Raw genomic sequence first — 19,372 nt, forward strand, 5'->3', positions numbered from 1 at the left:
TGAGCATTGTGTCAACGCCACAGCCTACCTGAGTATTGCTGCTGACCATGTCCATCCCTTTATGACAACAGTGTCTTCATCTTCTGATGGCTACTTCCAGCAGGATAACGCACCATGTCATAAAGCGTGAATCATCTCAGACTGGTTTCTTGAACATGACAATGAGTTCACTGTACTCAAATGGCCTCCACAGTCACCAGAGCTTAATCCAATAGAGCACCTTTGGGATGTGGTGGAGCGAGAGATTCGACAAATCTGCAGCAACTGTGTGATGCTATCATGTCAATATGGAGCAAAATCTCTGAGGAATATTTCCAGTAGCTTGTTGAATCTCCGCCATGAAGGATTAAAGCAGTTCTGAAGGCAAAAGGGTACTAGTCAGGTGTACCTAATAAAGTGACCGGTGAAAAGTATAACGCACTCAAACTCAGTTGCAGGCACAGTGATGTTTGTACTGTTCAGAAAGGAGTTTTGATTTATGACTCGTCTCGAATACTGACGTGTGTGTTTGTGTGTTCTGTTGATGCAATTTGCTCTTCTGATAACACACACACACACACACTCCTGAGTTCAGAGGTCATTGAGTCAAGCATTAACCAGCAGCGGTAAATCCTCTAAATGATCACGGGTTTCAGCTTTACCTCCAGCTTTTTGTTTGGGTTTGTGTAGTGTTCCTCCAGTTTTCCCGCGGTGCAGGAGCTGATGAGTGCTGTGTTTCTGGACGAGCTGCCGGGATGGTTCCTGTGGACGGGGATCTTCCTCCCTGTGACTGCGCTACTGCTGCTCCTCATCGCTTTCTTCAGCGGCAAACTCACACACAGTAAGACCAACAACACTACATACAGACCTGTGATGGCGCATTGTATAGTTTCAGCAGAAGTACAGGAATAATGATGTGTTAATATGCAAACTAAACGTCACTTTATTATGAATAATGATGAGTAAAGGCAGAACTTTAACTAGAACACGAGTCACAAGAGCTCACGTGTGAATAACGGCTACCTTAATTACTTGTTAGTACATCTTGTTAATGAATGTTTTAATGAACATTTAAGTTTAAGCTAAATGTAACTAACATGAAGTCACGAGTTAGTAATGTATAATTGTGTCATGACTTTACTTGGAGGGGCACATCGTGTTCAGACACGTGTTGTTGTGCTGGTTGAAAGTCTCTCCACAGTCCAATAGTAATAACTAAAGTAAATGAACTACATTTATACCCAGGTGAAAAAAAATCATAATTAAATGCAATTAAAATACACTTAAATACCCGCAAATACATTTTTAGCACATTGTTATTTTTTGTGTTAAATAAAAGTTTGATGGTTTTACACTATAAATATACTAATTAAAAGTATGTTTATACTTCAGTAGGACTTAAGTACACTTGACAAAAGTATAATAAATATCAGCAATACTTAAATAAATCTTTAGTGTTCTACAATAAAGTACACTACAGAAAAAACATCCAACAGAGTTTTATTAGTGTGTTTTTTAATTGTGTGCGTTAAATGCTTTCAACATTAGTTGATTTTTAATACACTGTTTACATACCAATCCTAGGTTTAAAATAAGTTAATATATAAAAAATCTATTAGTAATGTATTGTAGAAGTATATTTTCCCAAAATACTTTTAATACAGTATTAAGCACACTTTTTACAATTTGTATATTCTTTTAATATATTACTATTATACTTTAAATTTGTCATAAATATATTTAAATGTTTAAAATTAGGGTTCAAGTGTATTTCTAGTTTTAACTAAATATATATATATTTTAAAATACAGATATAGTTTGTTAAAAGCACATTTTAGATCAATTTCATGGTGTCTCAAAACAGCACATTTGAGTACACTTAGATGGTATTAAATGTATCTTAACATATACTTAACACTATCTTTTAGTAAATTAAAATTAGTGTGAAAATAGAGCACTTTTAGTTCATTATTTAAAAAATATACTTAGTGTACTTAAATTGTATTTTAGCACGCTGCTTTCACATTTTGTATATTTTTTTATTTATTAATATTATACTTTATGCTATTCTTAAATATATTTAAATGTTTAAAATTAGGGTTCAAGTGTATTTCTAGTTGTAACTAAATATATATTTTTTTAAATACAGATATAGTTTGTTAAAAGCACATTTTAGTTCAATTTCAGGGTGTCTCAAAACAGCACATTTGAGTACACTTAGGTGGTATTAAGTTTATCTTAACATATACTTAATACTATCTTTTAGTACATTTAGTACAAAATTAGTGTGTGAAAATAGAGCACTTTTAGTACATTACTGAAAAGTGTACTAAGTGTACTTAAATAAAGAGCATTTTAGTGGACTTTTTACCTGGGTATGTATTTATATGTATTTTTATAGGTGGGCATAGATAATTTTTTTAAAATCTAGATTAATTTGACTGTAATCTTGGAATTAATCTAGATTAAAATGGCTCATTTAGATTCTGCCGAAGGCATTCAGAATATGTGTGCTACCCAAATAATGACTAAACGGGTTTCTCAAGCCAGGTGGCGCATTAGACGAGGGGCTCATCTCCTGTTTCCAAAATGCATCACAAACTGCAAGATGTACTGTGGTGACCCCAGATTAATAAAGGGACTAAACCAAAAAAAAAAAATGAATGAATGAATGAACTCAACTCACTCCTTCATAGTAAACATTGCAGTGTACCCTGTTGAAGGCCCATTCTGGTTTCTTCAGTAAAGTGTGTGTTTGTCTGAGCGAGTGTTTCTGGTGTGTCTCTCAGCAGAGCAGCAGCTGGCCGTGAGCGCAGACCCTCGACAAACAGCATATCTGCATTGTTTCAGACAGCAGACAGAGAAAAGGAGACACACACCACACACACACAAGACCAGATGAAGAGCTTTGGAGGAACACACACACGACCATACACAAACAAGCACAGCCGCAGAACTCTGGAGAAACACACACACATACACACAGTAGTGTACTACAGTACTTGAATGGATATGCTGTTGTGATTCAACAGTTGCTATGGTTACACAACAACCACAATAAAAAAAATCTGCTGTGGTGATCCTACAGTTGCTATGGTAACAACCACAATAAATGATCTGTTATGGTAATTATACAGTTGCTATGGTAACAACTATAATAAATGGTCTGCTGTGGCGATTCTACAGTTGCTATGGTAACAATTACTACAATAAATGATGTTGTTATTATTCTAGTTGCTATGGCAACAACTACAATAAATGCTGTTGTGATTCTACAGTTGCTATGGTAACAACACCTACACCTCATAGTCCGTTGTGGTGATTCTATAGTTGCTATGGTAACACAACTATCTCAATAAATGATCCGTTGTAGTGATTGTACAGTTGCTATAGTAGCACCGACACTAAATAGTCCATTGTGGTGATTCTATAGTTGATATGGTAACAACAACCACAATAAAAAATATGCTGTGGTGATCCTACAGTTGCTATGGTAGCACAACAACCACAATAAATGGTCATTTGTGGTTATTCTACAGTTGCTATGGTAACAAAGCAACCACAAAAAATGATCTGTTGTGGTGATTATAGTTGCTATGGTAACGACAACTGCAATAAATGATCTGTTGTGATGATACTGCAGTTGCCACGGTAACACAACTACAACAATGACAGACAGCCCTGCCCTAAATAACTGATAGGCTATAAGTTATTTAGGGCGGAGCTATCAGTAATTTGCAGCGGGGCTATTAGTTGTAGCCCAGCCCTAAAGGCATTCCACGTGACCAGAAGTGTTTCAAGGTGGGAGGAAACATTATGGTATTTGAATAAAGATTATGAGGACAAATTAAATTGAACACATTAATGAAGAGCACAGATACATTGTTTATAACAAGCACTACTGTATACATAAACAAATATGAACTGTCTGCTGTTTAAAACTAGCTGAGAGCGCCATCTGCTGTTAAACACAAGCCTTAAGCGCTGTCTGCATGCAAATTTAGCCTAGAGCGGCATCTGTTAAAAAATACCCTAGAGCACCATCTGCTGTTAAAGGGTCACGAAACACCAAAACACATTTTTTGAGCTGTTGACAGTGGTATCTGTGTCCCACACTGCTAAAAACACTATTAGGACACCTATATTTCACTAAAAAGTGTAAATTGGTTGTTTTTGCGTTATTTCAAGCAAATTCGTACTTCCGGTTTGAAACTAATTTTTGAAGCTGCGTCACGGTCATGACATAATAGCGTGTATTCCAGCGTGCAGACTGGACGTCTGTGCCAGAGTGTGTCTTATTACATCTTACAGTGTGATGCATTAATGCATGAGTAAGGATTGGTTCAAACCAATCAGCGCGCTCTATTGTGCAACTTCATTAATATTCATTACTGTCAGAGTGTAGATGGCAGAGACGCCACGTTGTGTTGGCAAAACAAGCGTGAAGTGAAAACACCCTGCTGAAACGAGGTTTCATGGCCCTTTAAATTCTAGCCTAGAGCGGCATCTGTTAAGATCTAGCCTAGAGTGGCATCTGTTAAAAACTAGCCTAGAGTGGCATCTGTATAAATAGTCTAGAGAACCATCTGTTAAAAACTAGCCTAGAGCAGATCTGTTAAAATCTACCCTAGAGCGGCATCTGTTAAAATCTAGCCTAAAGTGGCACCTGTTACAAACTAGCCTATAGCGGCATCTGTTAAAAAATACCCTAGAGCACCATCTGCTGTTAAAATCTAGCCTAGAGAGGCATCTGTTAAAATCTAGCCTAGAGTGGCACCAGTTAAAAACTAGCCTAGAGCAGCATCTGTTAAAAACCAGCCTAGAGCAGCATCTGTTAAAATCTACCCTAGAGTGGCATCTATTAAAATCTAGCCTTGAGCGCTGTCTGTTGTTAAATCTAGCCTAGAGCTGCATCTGTAAAAAAATAGCCTAGAGCAGCATTTGCTGTTAAAATCTAGCCTTGAGCGATGTCTGTTGTTAAAACTAGTATAGAGCGGCATCTGCTGTTAAAATCTAGCCTAGAGCAGTATCTGCTGTTAAAATCTAGCCTGGAGCAGCATCTGCTGTTAAAATCTAGCCTAGAGCAGCATCTGCTGATAAAATCTAGCCTAAAGCGGCATCTGTTAAAATCTAGCCTAGAGTGGTATCTGTTAAAACCTAGCCTAGAGCACCATCTGCTGTTAAAGTCTAGCCTAGAGCAGCATCTGTTAAAATCTAGCCTGGAGCGGCATCTTTTTAAAAAATAGCCTTGAGCGGCATTTTAATTTCACTGCAACATTAACATCAGGAATCATCAATGTTAACGTTAAACTGAACGAACTATTAATGTTGGACTACAATCACATCAAAACTCTGAACCAACAAAGCACACAGGCATAATTAGAGAATAAACAAACTTTTATTTGAAGTGTTACACAATGGGTGGGGCATAAAAACATGACAGATCATCCAAAGCTGCTTAAAAAAAGGAAAGAGAGTCAATGCTACGGTTTAACTGCTATACAGCGGGTGGGATGAGGAGCGGACAGAAAGAGACGGAGCACAGGCCTACAAACATCAGCGCTGGCAGTTCATTTGTTCATCAAAAAATTTCGCTAAAAAGATTTAAAACACTCGGGATCTCCACCAAATCAGCAGATTAAAAAAAAAAAAGATGATCTACAAATACATATCTGAATGTTGGTGCCAGAAAAATGGCTGGAAATCAAAACTTTCCATAGAGCTGCCTAGGTTTCTTGTTTTTGTTTTGTGTGTGTGTAAGGTTTCACCTGGTTCTCAGAGAGGTACAAGAGGTTCTTCTTCATCCTCTCAGTGGAATGTTGGTCTGCATAGAGGAATGATTGACAGCGCTGTCCACCAATCACAATCATCCTGTGCTATCCCTTCCCATTATGACATTATAAAACCAATTGACAATTACACTGTAGTCCCGCCCCCATCATCAGCCCCGCCCCCTACAGTAATGGTTCATGTCACCTTCATATGCTCACGCTCCTCTTATTATTAATTAATATTACGCCCCAACAGGACTCCTCCTCTCCAAACCCGTGAACTAGGAATGTGAATTACTAATCGACAATAAAAATAACATAAATCTGGTCTTCATAAATGGTCAAGACGATCTTTTGAGAGGGGAGGGGGGGTAAAATAGAGATAAAACAAACACTAAAAAAATAAAATGCTACAAATGTTAGCTAAGTGGTTCTGGTTGTGAATGATAGAAGATGCAGATGTTCCTCCTCCACCGGCGACCCGCTCTGACCAGCCCGACTTCAGCTCTGAGAGAGAGAAAACACACACACACACACACACACACACAAGATTTACTCATCAAGTAAATGTGCACCGAGCGGAAAGAAGAACAGACATCTAGAGGAAGAGATCTAGAGAAGACATGTAGACAAAAAGGAGAGTTTTGAACATGGCTCCTCCTAATGATCGCAATATGAGCTCTATAACACTGACACATTCAGCTCTGTTCAGGGTTCATTCACACCAAGGAAATTAATATCAGAATAATTATATTTGTGTCCACACCAGCAAATGATTTATTATTTTATGATTTATTTTAGAATTAGCCCATTTTAACCAGCAGATGTCCTCAGTGTGCAACATCTCTAGCAAATTTGGACCTGTGAATTCAGCTTGTGTAATCTAGAGTTTCGTCTGTTATTAAAACTCGCCTAGAGCGCCATCTGCTGTTTAAAAACTAGCCTAGACCACCATCTGCTGTTTAAAACTAGCCTAGACCACCATCTGCTGTTTAAAACTAGCCTAGACCACCATCTGCTGTTTAAAACTAGCCTAGAGCGCCATCTGCTGTTTAAAACTAGCCTAGAGCGCCATCTGCTGGTAAACACAAGCCTTAAGTGTTGTCTGCACGCAAATCTAGCCTAGAGTGGCATCTGTTAACAAATAGCCTAGAGCACCATCCGCTGTTAAAATCTAGCCTAGAGCGGCATCTGTTAAAAAATTAACCTAGAGTGGCATCTGTTAAAAAATAGCCAAGAGCACCATCTGCTGTTAAAATCTAGCCTAGAGTGACATCTATTAAAAAATAGCCTAGAGCAGCATCTGTTAAAAACTAGCCTAGAGCAGCATCTGTTAAAACTAGCCTAGAGCGCTATCTGGTAAAAATCTAGCCTAGAGTGCCATCTGTTATAAACTAGCCTCGAGCGCTATTTGTTAAAATCTAGCCTAGAGCGCCATCTGTTAAAAAGTAGCCTAGAGCCCCATCTGTTAAAAACTAGCCTAGAGCGGCATCTGTTAAAAGATAGCCTAGAGCAGCATCTGTTAAAAACTAGCCTACAGCAGCATCTGTTAAAAACTAGCCTAGAGCGGCATCTGTTAAAAACAAGCCTAGAGCGGCATCTGTTAAAAACAAGCCTAGAGCGCTATCTGTTAAAATCTAACCTAGAGCGGCATCTGTTAAAAACTAGCCTAGAGCACTATCTGTTAAAAAGTAGCCTAGAGCAGCATCTGTTAAAAACTAGCCTAGAGCGGCATCTGTTGTTAAAAATTAGCCTAGAGTGCTATCTGCTGTTAAAACTAGCCTAAAGCGACATCTGATGTTAAAATCTTGCCTAGAGCGGCATCTGTTGTTAAAAACTAGCCTAAAGCGCCGTCTGCTGTTAAAGCTAGTCTAGAGTGGCATCTACTGTTAAAACTAGCCTAGAGCGGCATCTGTTAAAAACTAGCCTAGAGCGGCATCTGTTGTTAAAAACTAGCCTAGAGCGGCATCTGTTGTTAAAAACTAGCCTAGAGTGCCGTCTGCTGTTAAAACTAGTCTAGAGCATCGTCTTCTATAAAAAAATAGCCTAGAGCGGCATCTGCTGTTAAAACCAGCCTAGTTTTTGATATTTGTTTCTTTTTTTATCCATCGAACTGAATCATAGAATGCCTCAACATTGTATCTGAGAGATAAGTCAGTAAAGCTGAGAAAAACAAAAGTCTCGCTTATACTGTCAAAAACACCACACGGAAATCAGAGGGAAAATTTCTAAATCACACAAGGTCTCCAGATAATACTAATCCCGTGTGAATCATGCTTCATCAAGACTTTCTGCATTTCTAAGGTTTAGTGTAGCTGCTCAGAGAGGTAAAAGCAGCTCTTCATCTCAAGAATAGTGTGCCGGCAGCACAAACACACTTCAATCCCTGATGAATGATGATCTGGGCTCAAACTTCAGCAGCGGTTTGTAAAGTGGTGGTGTGTTTTGATGCTGTGGATGATAAAACCCCACTGCAGAACAGATCTGAACAGTGATGTTCTGTATCAGTGGATGCACAGCATCAGCTGGTCTGAGAACAGCGAGCGCCGTGGTGGGCAAAGCAAGGCTTCGTGAAACACTGAAACAGTCGAAGCAAACGTGTCTAAGCTTTGAAACATTTCAAAATCAGTCTCTACAGTGACACCTAGGGGTCATTTTTATGTATTGCTCTGCAACAGCTTCAGCAAAGAATCAGTTAAGCAAACTGAGGTATTAAAGCCCAGAGTTGATACTTGGATCTCGACATTGTGTCGGAACGACAGTTTCACATCAGCCATCCCTAGCTGTAGATTTGGACATGATTGTGCTGAGTGAGTGTGTGTGTGTGTGTGTGTGTTACTGTCCTTAAACAGTCTCAAATATTAGCAGGAAATTAATATTTTTAAACTATTCACACAAAAAAAAAAAAACAATCACAACTGTGTTTATACACTTTAAGGATAACGGCAGGTCAGAGATGCAAGAACAAAAGAAGATACTCTGAAGAATGCTGGACAAAGCAGCTTATATAGTGTTTCTATGGAGGTGAACAGCTGCTTTTTTTCCAGCATTCTTCAGAATATCTTCCCTTGTGTTTAACAGAGGAGAAAACTTGAGTGTGGAAACAGCTAATTAAAATGTTTGCATGGACTATCCCTTAACATTAGCATATAAACTACTATTGGCTGTTTCTTTATGCGCAGATTATAATGTGGAGTGTATGGATTGCGGATCTGCTGAGATCTCCAAAAACATTGGTCAGATGGAAAAAAGAAAGAGATGGACACACACACACACACACACACACACAAGGAGAGAGGAAGAGAAGCGAGCGCTCGGGCCGCAGGAGCACGAGGAGGTTCGAGTGTTTACCTGCGCTTCAGTCGTCCTCCTCGGCCAGCTCCGTCTCTTTGTGCACCACCACGCGGGTCACTGACATGTCAGGGTGCTGCTCTTTGGCCTCCTTTATAGCCTGGGCCAACGCCTGACCCGCACCACACACACACACATGAACAAACAAAGCAAACAAATCAAACAAAAAAATGTAATGGAACAACTGAAAAAATGAACACACACACACACACACACACACACACACACACACACACAGATGACGGGGAAACACACGTGTGGATGAACCGGTCTCTATGGTAACTCATGTGCGTGATCAGAAGGCTGTGCGTCACACAAACACACACACGATGCGCTACACTAACAGAACTGACCCTCATTCACACTCTTAAACCACTGCACAAGCTAACATCACCACACTGATCTCAGGTCAGACTGACCGGCGTGGTGTTCATTAATTAAAACCCAAGCTCTTTTTTTCTTCCAGCCACAGACAGACATGTGTGCTTATGTCAGAGTGTGTTTGTGTGTGTGTGCCTGTATATGTGTGTGTGTGTCTGAGTGTATACTGTATGTGTGTCTGTCAGTGGTGTAAAGTAACAAATCTCAAATACGCAAACTGCTGTAATAGAAACGTTTTCTTCGAAGGAAGGAAGAAAGAAGGACTGAAGGAAGTACTGAAGGAAGAGAGGACTGAAGGGAGGAAGAACTGGAGGACGGCAGGACGGAAGGAGGGAAGGAAGGACTGAAGGAAGGACTGAAGGTAGGAAGGAGGGAAGAATCTAATGAAGAAAGGAAAAGAAGGGAGGAATAAAGGAAGGAACAAATAAAGTAAAAAGAAAGGAGGGAAGGAAGGAAAGAAGGACTGAAGGAAGGGAGGAAGGAGGGAAGAAAGGAAAGAAAGAAGGAAGGAAGGAGGGAAGGAAGGAAAGAAGGAAGGAAGGAGGGAAGGAAGGAAGAACTGAAGGCAGGAAGGAAGGAACAAACAAATGCACTAACAACCAAATGAAGGAAGGAATAAAAGAATGATTGAGTGAGTGAATAAAAAAAGATAGCAATTAAGGAAAGAACAAACGAATGAAGGAAAAAAACAAACAAACGAATGAATGAATGAATGAATAAATAAAGGAAGGGCAGAACGAACAAACAACGGAAGGGAGGAAGAAAGAAAAGGAAGGAAAGAAGGAAGGAAAGAAGGAAAAAAGAAGAAAAGAAACGAAGGAAGGAATGGAGGAACGAATAAACAAAGGAACGAAGAAAGGAAGGAACAAGCAAGCAAACGACAGAATGAACAAACAATGGAAGGAAGGAAGAAAGGAAGGATGAAAAGAAGGAAGGAGAGAAGGAAGGAATGAAGAAAAGGAACGAGGAAAGAAAGGAAAGCAACGAATGAAGGAACAAACAAACAACAGAAGAGAGGAAACAGGGAAGGAACGGAGGAAAAAGGAATGAATGAAGGAAAGAACGAACAAAGGAACGAGTGAACGAAGAAACAAACGAATGAGCGAAGAAACGAGCAAGAGAGAGCGAACGACAGAATGAACAAACAACGAAAGGAATGAATGAAGTAAGGAATACAGGAAGATAACTGAATGCACTACAGAATGTTACGTTTACACATCCCTTCTCAAACTGCATGTAATGGCCCGTTTCCCCTGAGTGGTTCAGTTCGGTTCAGTACGCTTTTATGGCTGTTTCCACTGTCAAAAGGTACCTAACAGCGAACTGTACTGTACCACTTTTTCGAAAGGGTACCAAACACGAGACGGGCTATAAACACATCAGTCTTTCACAGTGTAATGCGCACTACTCTTGAGTACTTTAAGATGGCTACTGTTTACTCTACTGTGAGTAATTTACAGCAGATGCTTTTACTCTACTGCACTACATTTTAGGAAAGCAACATTACTTTTACTTATGATTTTTCAGTCCTCTTTCCACCACTGATGTCTGTGTGTATGTGTGAGTATTTCTGAGAGTATATGTGTGTGATGTGTCGCAGTATGTTTGAGTGTGTGTGTGTGTGTGTGTGTGTGTGTGTGTGTGTGTGAGAGAGAGAGTCTCACCTGATCGTGATCAATGTCAGAGTCTCCCGTGATGACGATGCGCTTCTCAATGCGAGTTTCTGACAGGCCGCCCTTTAGTGTCTGTCCATCAGAAAACACACACACACACACACACACACACACACACACACACACACACACACACACACACACACACACACACACACACACACACACAATTCTATTTAGAACGGGTAGTATGCAAATGACAGCGTGTGTGTTACTATGGTTTTGTGTGCTTTAGTGTGTTACCTTAATTGGGTGTGTGTGTGCATTTTACCATGGTGTGTGTGCGTTACCTTGGTGATGTGTGTGCGAGTGTGTTTGTGCACATTATCTTGGTTATGTGTGTGTGTGTGTTACCATGGTGGTGTGTGTGTGTGTTACCATGGTAATGTGTGTGTTACTTTGATGATGATGCGTGAGTGTGCATGTTGCCATGGTTTTGAGTGTGTGTTAACGTGGTGGTGTGTGTTACCTTGGTGATGTGAGTGTGTTTGTATTATCTTGGTTATGAGTGTGTGTTATCATGGTAGTGTGTATGTGTATGTGTGTTACCATGGTGGTGTGTATGTGATATCTTGGTGATGTGTGATGGTTATCTTGGTTATGTCTGTGTGTTATCTTGGTGATGTGTGTGTGTGTGTTTGTGCATGTTATCTTGGTTATGTGTTTGTGTGTGTGTGTGTTACCATGGTGGTGTGTGCGTTATCTCGGTTTTGTGTGTGTTATATTGGTGATGTGTGTGTTTGGGTGTTACCTTGGTAATGTGCGTTTTATCTGTGTGATGCGTGTGTGTGTGTGTGTTTGAGCATGTTATCTTGGTTATGTGCATGTGTTACCATGGTAATGTGTGTGTTATTTTGGTGATGTGTGTGTGTATGTGTGCATGTTGCCATGGTTGTGAGTGTGTGTTAACGTGGTGGTGTGTGTGTGTTGTCTCATTATGTGTTTGGGAGTTACCTTGGTGATGTGTGTGGTGGTGGTGGTGCAGAGAGACTCAGAGGTGATGGTTTGGGCAGTCATGAGGACACCAGGCTCTCCGTCTCCATTACCATCCAGCTGTCAATCAAACACCGAACACACACTGAGCATCACACACTGGCCACAGCTGCATCACTCTGCATTCAAGACAACTAACAGCTTCATTCACATTTGGCAACATCGCAAGCAGCCAGTAGTCTGACAAGATGCAGACTCAAACTCTAATGGACAGACGGCTGCTTCACACTCAGGGCTGTTTATGCTAATGAGGGAGAGATGGTCACTAGTGGGTGGGGTTTCCCCCTCTGATGACACGTACATAGGGGGAATGTCAATCAAAGTGTTCCTGCAGACTGTCTCATTACATACAATATAATTAACTCATGTTTATTATTAGAAGCTGGCTATAATATTCACACACCGCTTCAGTGTTTAAACCTCTAATGAAAGTGATTGTTGCATAAGAGGTGCCCTTTAAATCTAAAAAAAATACAAAATCAACCTTGGTTTCTTGTGTCTGAATGCTGAAGTTCTGATGTTGTGTTACCTGCGCAGCTTCATAGGTGATGGTCTTGGTCTCGGTGTGAACGATGGGCACCTCTTTAGTGGAGATCTCCGTCTTCTGCGCTGCAAACGTGTCTGAAATGGTCACCATCTCCGTCTTCACAACTGGAGGCTACGGAGAGACAGAGAGAGTGAATATAATGACAATAAAACTACACAAACACTGCTAACAGCACACACACACACCAACACCAGCTCATGCAGACTGCAGAAAAGAACCACTATGAACTACACCTCTTTGGTAGAAAGCATGCAGCCTACAGCAGCCTCAGATAAAAACAACGAGCACGAATGTGTACAATATATAAAGAAAAAATTATGTAATAATAATTATAACAAAATAATAATAATAATAATATAAAAAAACAGACATGTCCAAAATAATAAAAAAGCCGAAATGTGTTGAAAATATATATGTAAAAAACAAAAATAATACCAATAATAATAAAAAATTAATATAAAAACAAGCACAAAAGGGTAAAAAAAAAACACCCAATAAAATAATAAAATAAAAATAAATAATAAAACAAGTGTCAAAAAACAAGCCCAAAAGTGTCAAAAAATATATAAAAACAAAATAATAATGATAATATTAATAATAAAATAAAAAACAAGACCAAAAGTGTTAAAATATATTAAAAACAATTCCTATAAAAGGAAATAAAAACAAGCTCAAAAGTGTCAAAAATATAAAAAAAATACAACGGAAGAATTATTAAAATAAAAAGAAATAATAAAACAAGTCTCGAGTAATGAAAATAATAATAAAAACAAGCCAAAGTGTCAAAAACATATATATAAAATTGATATTATTAATAATAATAATAGGCAAAAAAATAATAAAATAATAAAATAATAAAAAATAAGCACAAACGTGTTTTTATATATATATATATATATATATATATATATATATATATATATATATATATATATATATATATATATATATATATATATAAAACATAATATACAAAAGAAATGAAAAACAAACCCAAAAGTGTTAAAACTATTTTAAAAAATAACTGTTACTGTATATATAAAACCCCCAAAAATAATGTAAAAAATATATGTAAAAAAACAACCGCAAAAGTGTCCAAAATAATAATACAAAAATAAATACACCCCAAAGGTGTTGAAAATAGATATAAAAAATCATAAATAATATAAAAATATACATTAAATAAAACAAACCCAAAAGTGTGTGTGACATGTATTAGTGGAGCTTTGGTTTCTGAGCTCTTTGGTAGTGTTGATAAAACAGCACATGCACAAGCAAAAGCACGCACGCACGTACACACACGCGCACACACACACAAACACACACACACACGCACACGCACACGCACACGCACACACACACACACACACACACACACACACACACACACACACACACAGAGCAGAATGGATGCTGTATCAGAAAAATTTCAACATACTGCGCTTCAAAACACTCACAATAATTTAGGGTGTAACGATACATTGAAAATACAAAAATTAATTGAATTGAAAACCATATTTAGATGTTTTTCAGATATAAAGTAAGTCAGATATAAAGCCTAAATTAACATATTATAATTTTTTACTATTTACAATTACTTTATTTTTCAGAAAATGATACCATTTTAACTCTTGTTTGGCTTTGTTTATAGCATTGTTAAATTGTTAAAACATATTGTTACACCCTGATTTACCGTGTTGTGTGTTCAAATCAGCACTTGTTTGTCTACTAACAGACTCAACGTACAGTAATCAGGATATCGAACAAGCTACACTACACAAAAACCATGCACTGACACACAACATGCAATGTACAATATACACTCTTTAAAAGCCTGTGTATTAGTGTGTGTGTGTGTGTGTGTGTGAATATAAAGGAATAAAATCAACGTAAAAAGGCGATAGGATGGAATGACTGATGTTTAAGCAGACAAAACGCTTGTTTATTTTAATACTACGATCTCTTCCTTCGAGAAAAAAGGTGAAGAGGAGCAGCCTGTGCTTGAAGAGATCTTGATCCGGGAAGGATTTTGGGAAATGGAGGAGAAGAAGAGCGGCGGCGGCCTCTGAAACTGATATTAAAAATTACCTCCGAACAACAAATAACCTCCGTTTCCACTCGAGAAACGCCGCCATTGACGATGTGAGGCTCCTCCTCTTCTGTCTCAGTGGGCGGGGCTTCTGGAATGGGGGAGTGTCCATTGGGAGCTTCATCCTCTTCGGTTTGTGCAGAGGGGGCAGGGACTGCTGGCTCTGTTTCTGTGATTGGCTCAGGCTCAGAGGGCGGGGCTTGTTGGTTAAGCTCCTCCTCTGGCTCTTCTTTGATCAGCTGGACTGAGATGCTGGGCGTGTGCGCGTGATACTCAGCCTCGTCTTCACTCTCGCTGTCGGACGATAAACTGCGGTCCTGCGCCGCGCTCTCTGGTTCAGGAGTGGGACTTTTGGGCTTGGCTTTGACCACCTCCTCGATGACCACGGTTTCTTCCACGACTTCTACAACCTCTGGCTGACCGTTGACCTCAGGTTTGACCTCTGTGCTCTACACCAGACAACGACACACACACACACACACACACACACAAACAAGGGATGGAGAGAGAAAGCAAAAAAACAAACGATGACCACAGGAAGAAAATAACTTAAAAACAAACTGAAGGAAACAAACTTGTGCAGACCTTAGTCAAAGTCAGTATCCTGTACATGCAAACAAAAGCAAGGCTGTGATGCAGGGATGAATGAGTGTGTTCAATGAGATGCGTTTACTGGAGAAGCAGCTAAATGGCTAATCCTTGAAGCAGGATCTAATCTTGAAAGTGTTTCTCAGAAACCATTATAGCTTTGGAAAATGCCTACACAGGGTTCACATGCATTCACGAACAACTACTTTTTAGAGCACCATTCAAGAGTTCACACATAGCTGATATACCCTGAGAGAGAGCCCTGAGGCCCTGTTTACAGTAGTTTTAGGCCCTGTTTAAACTAGTGCCTTTTAGTTTTAAAACAGCGTTTTAGATCAAAAATGATCCGCGTCCACACTAGCGTTTCACCTAGCGTCTCTGAACATATCTCCGTCCACACTACGCCACCAAAAACGTATATCACGTGATCATTCGCGCACTCTGGGCATGCGCATTCTAGTATAAACAAAGCATGCGTCTCGCTCGGCATTTGGTTATTGTTAGTCAACAAACGCCGGTTGAACATTAAACGCGATGGCAAAGAAAGCAAGAGAGGTATTTTTGTGGACAGACGACGAGGTCGAGTTACTAAACGTAACAAATGAATAACTGCACAATGGACAGACAATAGTGCAAACAACGTTCGCATTTCTGTGTCCATGTTGTTGTTTACAGTACTGTCCTCTGGTAGCGTTAAAGCCATGTGTTAAAGTCATGTGATAGGGGCTTGACGAATAAGGAAAGGATACGCAATGACACAAAAGCCCCAATCAGGTAGCGAATCTCAGCAGTCCCGCCTCCGTATTCAAATGTCTCCGTTTTCCTTCATCCACACTGAGACGGAGCAGCAGCGTTTCAGAATGAAAACGGCCTCTCCAGCGTTTTCGAAACGCTCCGTTTTCAGCACTTGAGAACTCCGGTGTAGTGTGGACAGATGGTGTAACCTTAGCAAAATGTATGCGTTTTAAAACGAAAACGCATTAGTGTAAACGGGGCCTCAGTTTTAAAACGCTAAGTTTTGCTATGGGAGACATCTGAATACGGAGGCGGGGCTGCTGACATTCGCTTCCTGATTGGGGCTTTAGTGTCATTGCTTATCCTTCCCTTATTCGTCAAGCCCCTATCACATGACTATAACACATGGCTTTAACGCTACCGGAAGACAGCAGACCAGAATTTACTGTAAACAACAACATGGACACAGAAATGGGAGCGCTGTTTGCACTATTGTCTGTTTTAGGCGCCATTGTGCAGTTAAACTCTGCCTTTTTTACAAGAGCAGCTGAATATATACGCTAGAACGCGCATGCCCAGAGTGCGCGAATAATCACGTGATATACGCTATTGGTGGCGTAGTGTGGACGGAGATATGTTCAGAAACGCTAGGTGAAAGCTAGTGTGGACGCGGATCGTTTTTAATCTAAAACGGCGTTTTTAAACTAGTGTAAACGGGGCCTGAGTCATTTCGGCTTTGTTTCAGACTAAACTGTTTCAGGAATTTCAATTCAAAAGGAAAAAAAAATGGCTTTAGTTTAGTTTTTGTTATATTAACATTGGATTAATATCCCTTTACAGCCATATCCTGTCCAGTTTTGTTGACTGAGTTTGGCTGTCGTTTCAAACTAAAATGGTCCTGTGGTCCACTACAGCGGACATGTTGTAAAATTAAAACTAAAAACAAAAAATGTAAAAACTTTAAATTGTAGATTTTTTATTTTACAAAGGATGTAAAATAAAAAAATAAATAAATAAATAAAAATCACAGAAAAAAAAAAAAAAAAAAAGAAAACGAAAGAAATTTCTTTGGGTCTCTGTAGGATATATTTGAACTTTTTGTGAAGAACGGCACTTCCTCTGATGGACCGTTAAGGCTGATTCATACTTCTACGTCAAGTGCACGTGTATGCTACAGCACTGCCTACGTGCTGACGCATAGCCCTACGCTGTGGCTGTCGGCGTCACTGACGTGCACCTCTCAAAAAATGTAACTACACCTCGCAACTACGCGTAGCGCGAGCTCTGTGATTGGTCAGCTTGGTAGCGCTGACGAGTCTGGGCGGGACCGAGAGTAAAACGAGCCCGAAGGGATGTTTGTTTACAAGTGTGGAGTCCCGTGAAGGAGCTCCAGATGGAAAGTTTTGTTTTGGGTTTACATCATAGTTAAAGTTGTTGCACGTCCGCCGGTTCCTGCCTCAAAATGAGCGAGTTTGAGCCACTTGTACATTCAGGAAGTGTTCAGAAAAAACAGAACAGCAGCGAAGAAACTCGACACAGAGGAACATTTACACCTCACTGCCAACTAGTGTTTCGAAAGTGTTAATGCAGACCAACAGCGCGCAGAAGTATAAATGTACAGTTACGCGCGTTGCATGCACCGTGGGTCACGCTGATCACTTGACGCAGAAGTATAAACCAGGATTTATTCCCCAGACAGGTGATTTTGTTCCAACTCTTTTGTTTCACCATCTTATGTTTTTTTTACAGCTGAATTTCAGTTGATTTCTTATTTATTTTAAATCCTTAGCCAGTTTGTTATACTTTGTTATTCCCTTTAATAAATCTTTATTTCATTAATAGCTTTTTGTGTATCTGATCCCTTTTATGGTGTGGTCGGGAGCGAGCTGGTGATAACAACTGTCATCACGAAGACAAAAGAAATTAACTATTAGAAATGGCCGATTAACAGTATTATGTTTAAAAATGTGTTGAAAACACTTACATTTAAAAAAGTACTTGACTATATTTAAACACATTGGTCAAATATTTAAATCTTTAGCCTTTAAGGAAGATCTCAGTGAACACACTCCACATCTGCGGCTCGCAGCACTGCTCTCATTTGAGTGTGAACTCAAACATGTGACTAAGGTCCATAAACACTGACACACACACATATAATCCGCAAGCAACAGAACGAGAGAGACACAATCATGACAAGCTGAAAGATGAGCAGATGGACGGACAGACAGATGGATGAATGATGGATCTGGCGAGATGGAGAGCGTCTGCAATGGAAAACAGATGAGAAGTGTGTGTGAGAGTGTTAGGCGTGTGTGTGTTTTACGCAGGTGAGGTTAGCTGGAGGAGGACGCTGGAGCACCTTGCTGGCGTCTCTGCGGTCGGCCTCGGGGAGAGAAGAGCTGATCTGTGGAGCCTGAAGATAACCATAGGACACACGGTTTAAGACACACACACACACACACACACATATATATTTACACCCGTGGCTGAAAGAGCAGGTGTAAACACTCTCTGAGGTTTAACAGAAGATCTCTCACACACACAAACTTGCACACACACAACTAGAAGATTCACACATACACAACGGCAAAGATGAAACTAGAGGATGTTGTTAGCTTAAGTTTATGCCCAGTCTGACTTCATACAGTGAAGGGATGACCCGATTTAGTGGTAATTTAGTGGTTTATCCTCTTTGTGAATTGAAATGTGAAGATTTCAACATTAATAGTGGGAAATGTGATTGTTAAAAGTGCTGTATGTGAGTTTTTGACTCTTTTATAGCATAAAATACCATAATATGTCTGCAGATATTTCAGAAACATGCTCAGTGAACATTCTTGTTACGTGCCGGAATGGCTGTCTATGTTTTGGTCATTTAACCCACCCAATGCCAGTTTAGCCAATTATATTCCAGCAGCCAGGGTTGCCTTGGTGGAAAGTAGCATATTTGATTTATTCATTCAGAAAGGCTCTGAAAGCATGTGTCTGCGACCGAAATGTGACCTCTGTTGGACAGTAGCAGACTCCGAAATGAAACGCAGATTCAGAGTTCCACATGAGGGGCTTATTATTAGCAAATAATATAAATATTACAAGCGTGAACATTATGTGAGCATGTTGCATTGTAAGCCCGTGTCCTAACAACACGCTACATGACGAGATTTGCAGTGATGAGCAATTTGGCTGTTTGCACCAGACGAAACACGACAGAAATGTAAATGCAGCCATTCAGAAGCACAGAATAGTGCACTCACTGCACTCC

At 39.7% G+C, this 19,372-nt stretch overlaps 2 protein-coding genes across 51 annotated transcripts in view; one reads left to right on the forward strand and one right to left on the reverse strand.

Moving 5' to 3' along the window:
- Positions 1-600: 600 nt before the first annotated feature.
- si:ch73-18b11.2 lies at positions 601-3,252 on the forward strand. 2 transcript variants are annotated; one of them, NM_001410329.1, is made up of 2 exons: positions 601-820; positions 2,769-3,223. In NM_001410329.1, the coding sequence occupies exons 1-2, from the start codon at positions 703-705 to the stop codon at positions 2,879-2,881; spliced, it is 231 nt and encodes a 76-aa protein (NP_001397258.1). In that variant the 5' UTR covers positions 601-702; the 3' UTR covers positions 2,882-3,223. The 2 variants fall into 2 exon arrangements, with proteins under 2 accessions (NP_001397258.1, XP_068071473.1); XM_068215372.1 differs by having other exon boundaries at positions 617-820; positions 2,772-3,252.
- Positions 3,253-5,358: 2,106 nt separating this feature from the next.
- Positions 5,359-19,372, reverse strand: part of wu:fi46h04 — a 132,646-nt gene continuing 118,632 nt past the window's right edge. For 9 of the 49 annotated variants that reach the window (XM_073934003.1, XM_073933995.1, XM_073933985.1 and 6 more), the window contains 7 exons: positions 18,470-18,523; positions 14,784-15,233; positions 12,678-12,806; positions 12,110-12,208; positions 11,147-11,227; positions 9,102-9,213; positions 5,359-6,257 (listed from right to left, as the gene is read on the reverse strand). In XM_073934003.1, the coding sequence (XP_073790104.1) occupies positions 9,109-9,213; positions 11,147-11,227; positions 12,110-12,208; positions 12,678-12,806; positions 14,784-15,233; positions 18,470-18,523 (918 nt within the window). In that variant the 3' untranslated portion in view covers positions 5,359-6,257; positions 9,102-9,108. Of the gene's footprint in view, positions 6,258-9,101; positions 9,214-11,146; positions 11,228-12,109; positions 12,209-12,677; positions 12,807-14,783; positions 15,234-18,433; positions 18,524-19,372 lie in introns of all 49 variants that reach the window. The other 40 variants (XM_073934007.1, XM_073934000.1, XM_073933992.1 and 37 more) reach the window with 10 other exon arrangements.

This window comes from Danio rerio, chromosome 20 (assembly GCF_049306965.1).
Source record: "Danio rerio strain Tuebingen ecotype United States chromosome 20, GRCz12tu, whole genome shotgun sequence".
Classification (NCBI taxonomy): Eukaryota; Metazoa; Chordata; class Actinopteri; order Cypriniformes; family Danionidae; genus Danio; species Danio rerio.

Excerpts from the sequence above, each read along its gene's own strand:
- si:ch73-18b11.2 (NM_001410329.1), top strand. The coding sequence starts at position 703 with ATGAGTGCTGTGTTTCTGGACGAGCTGCCGGGATGGTTCCTGTGGACG. Across the intron at positions 821-2,768 it reads CAGCGGCAAACTCACACACA|CAGAGCAGCAGCTGGCCGTG; the intron begins GTAAGACCAACA and ends TGTGTCTCTCAG.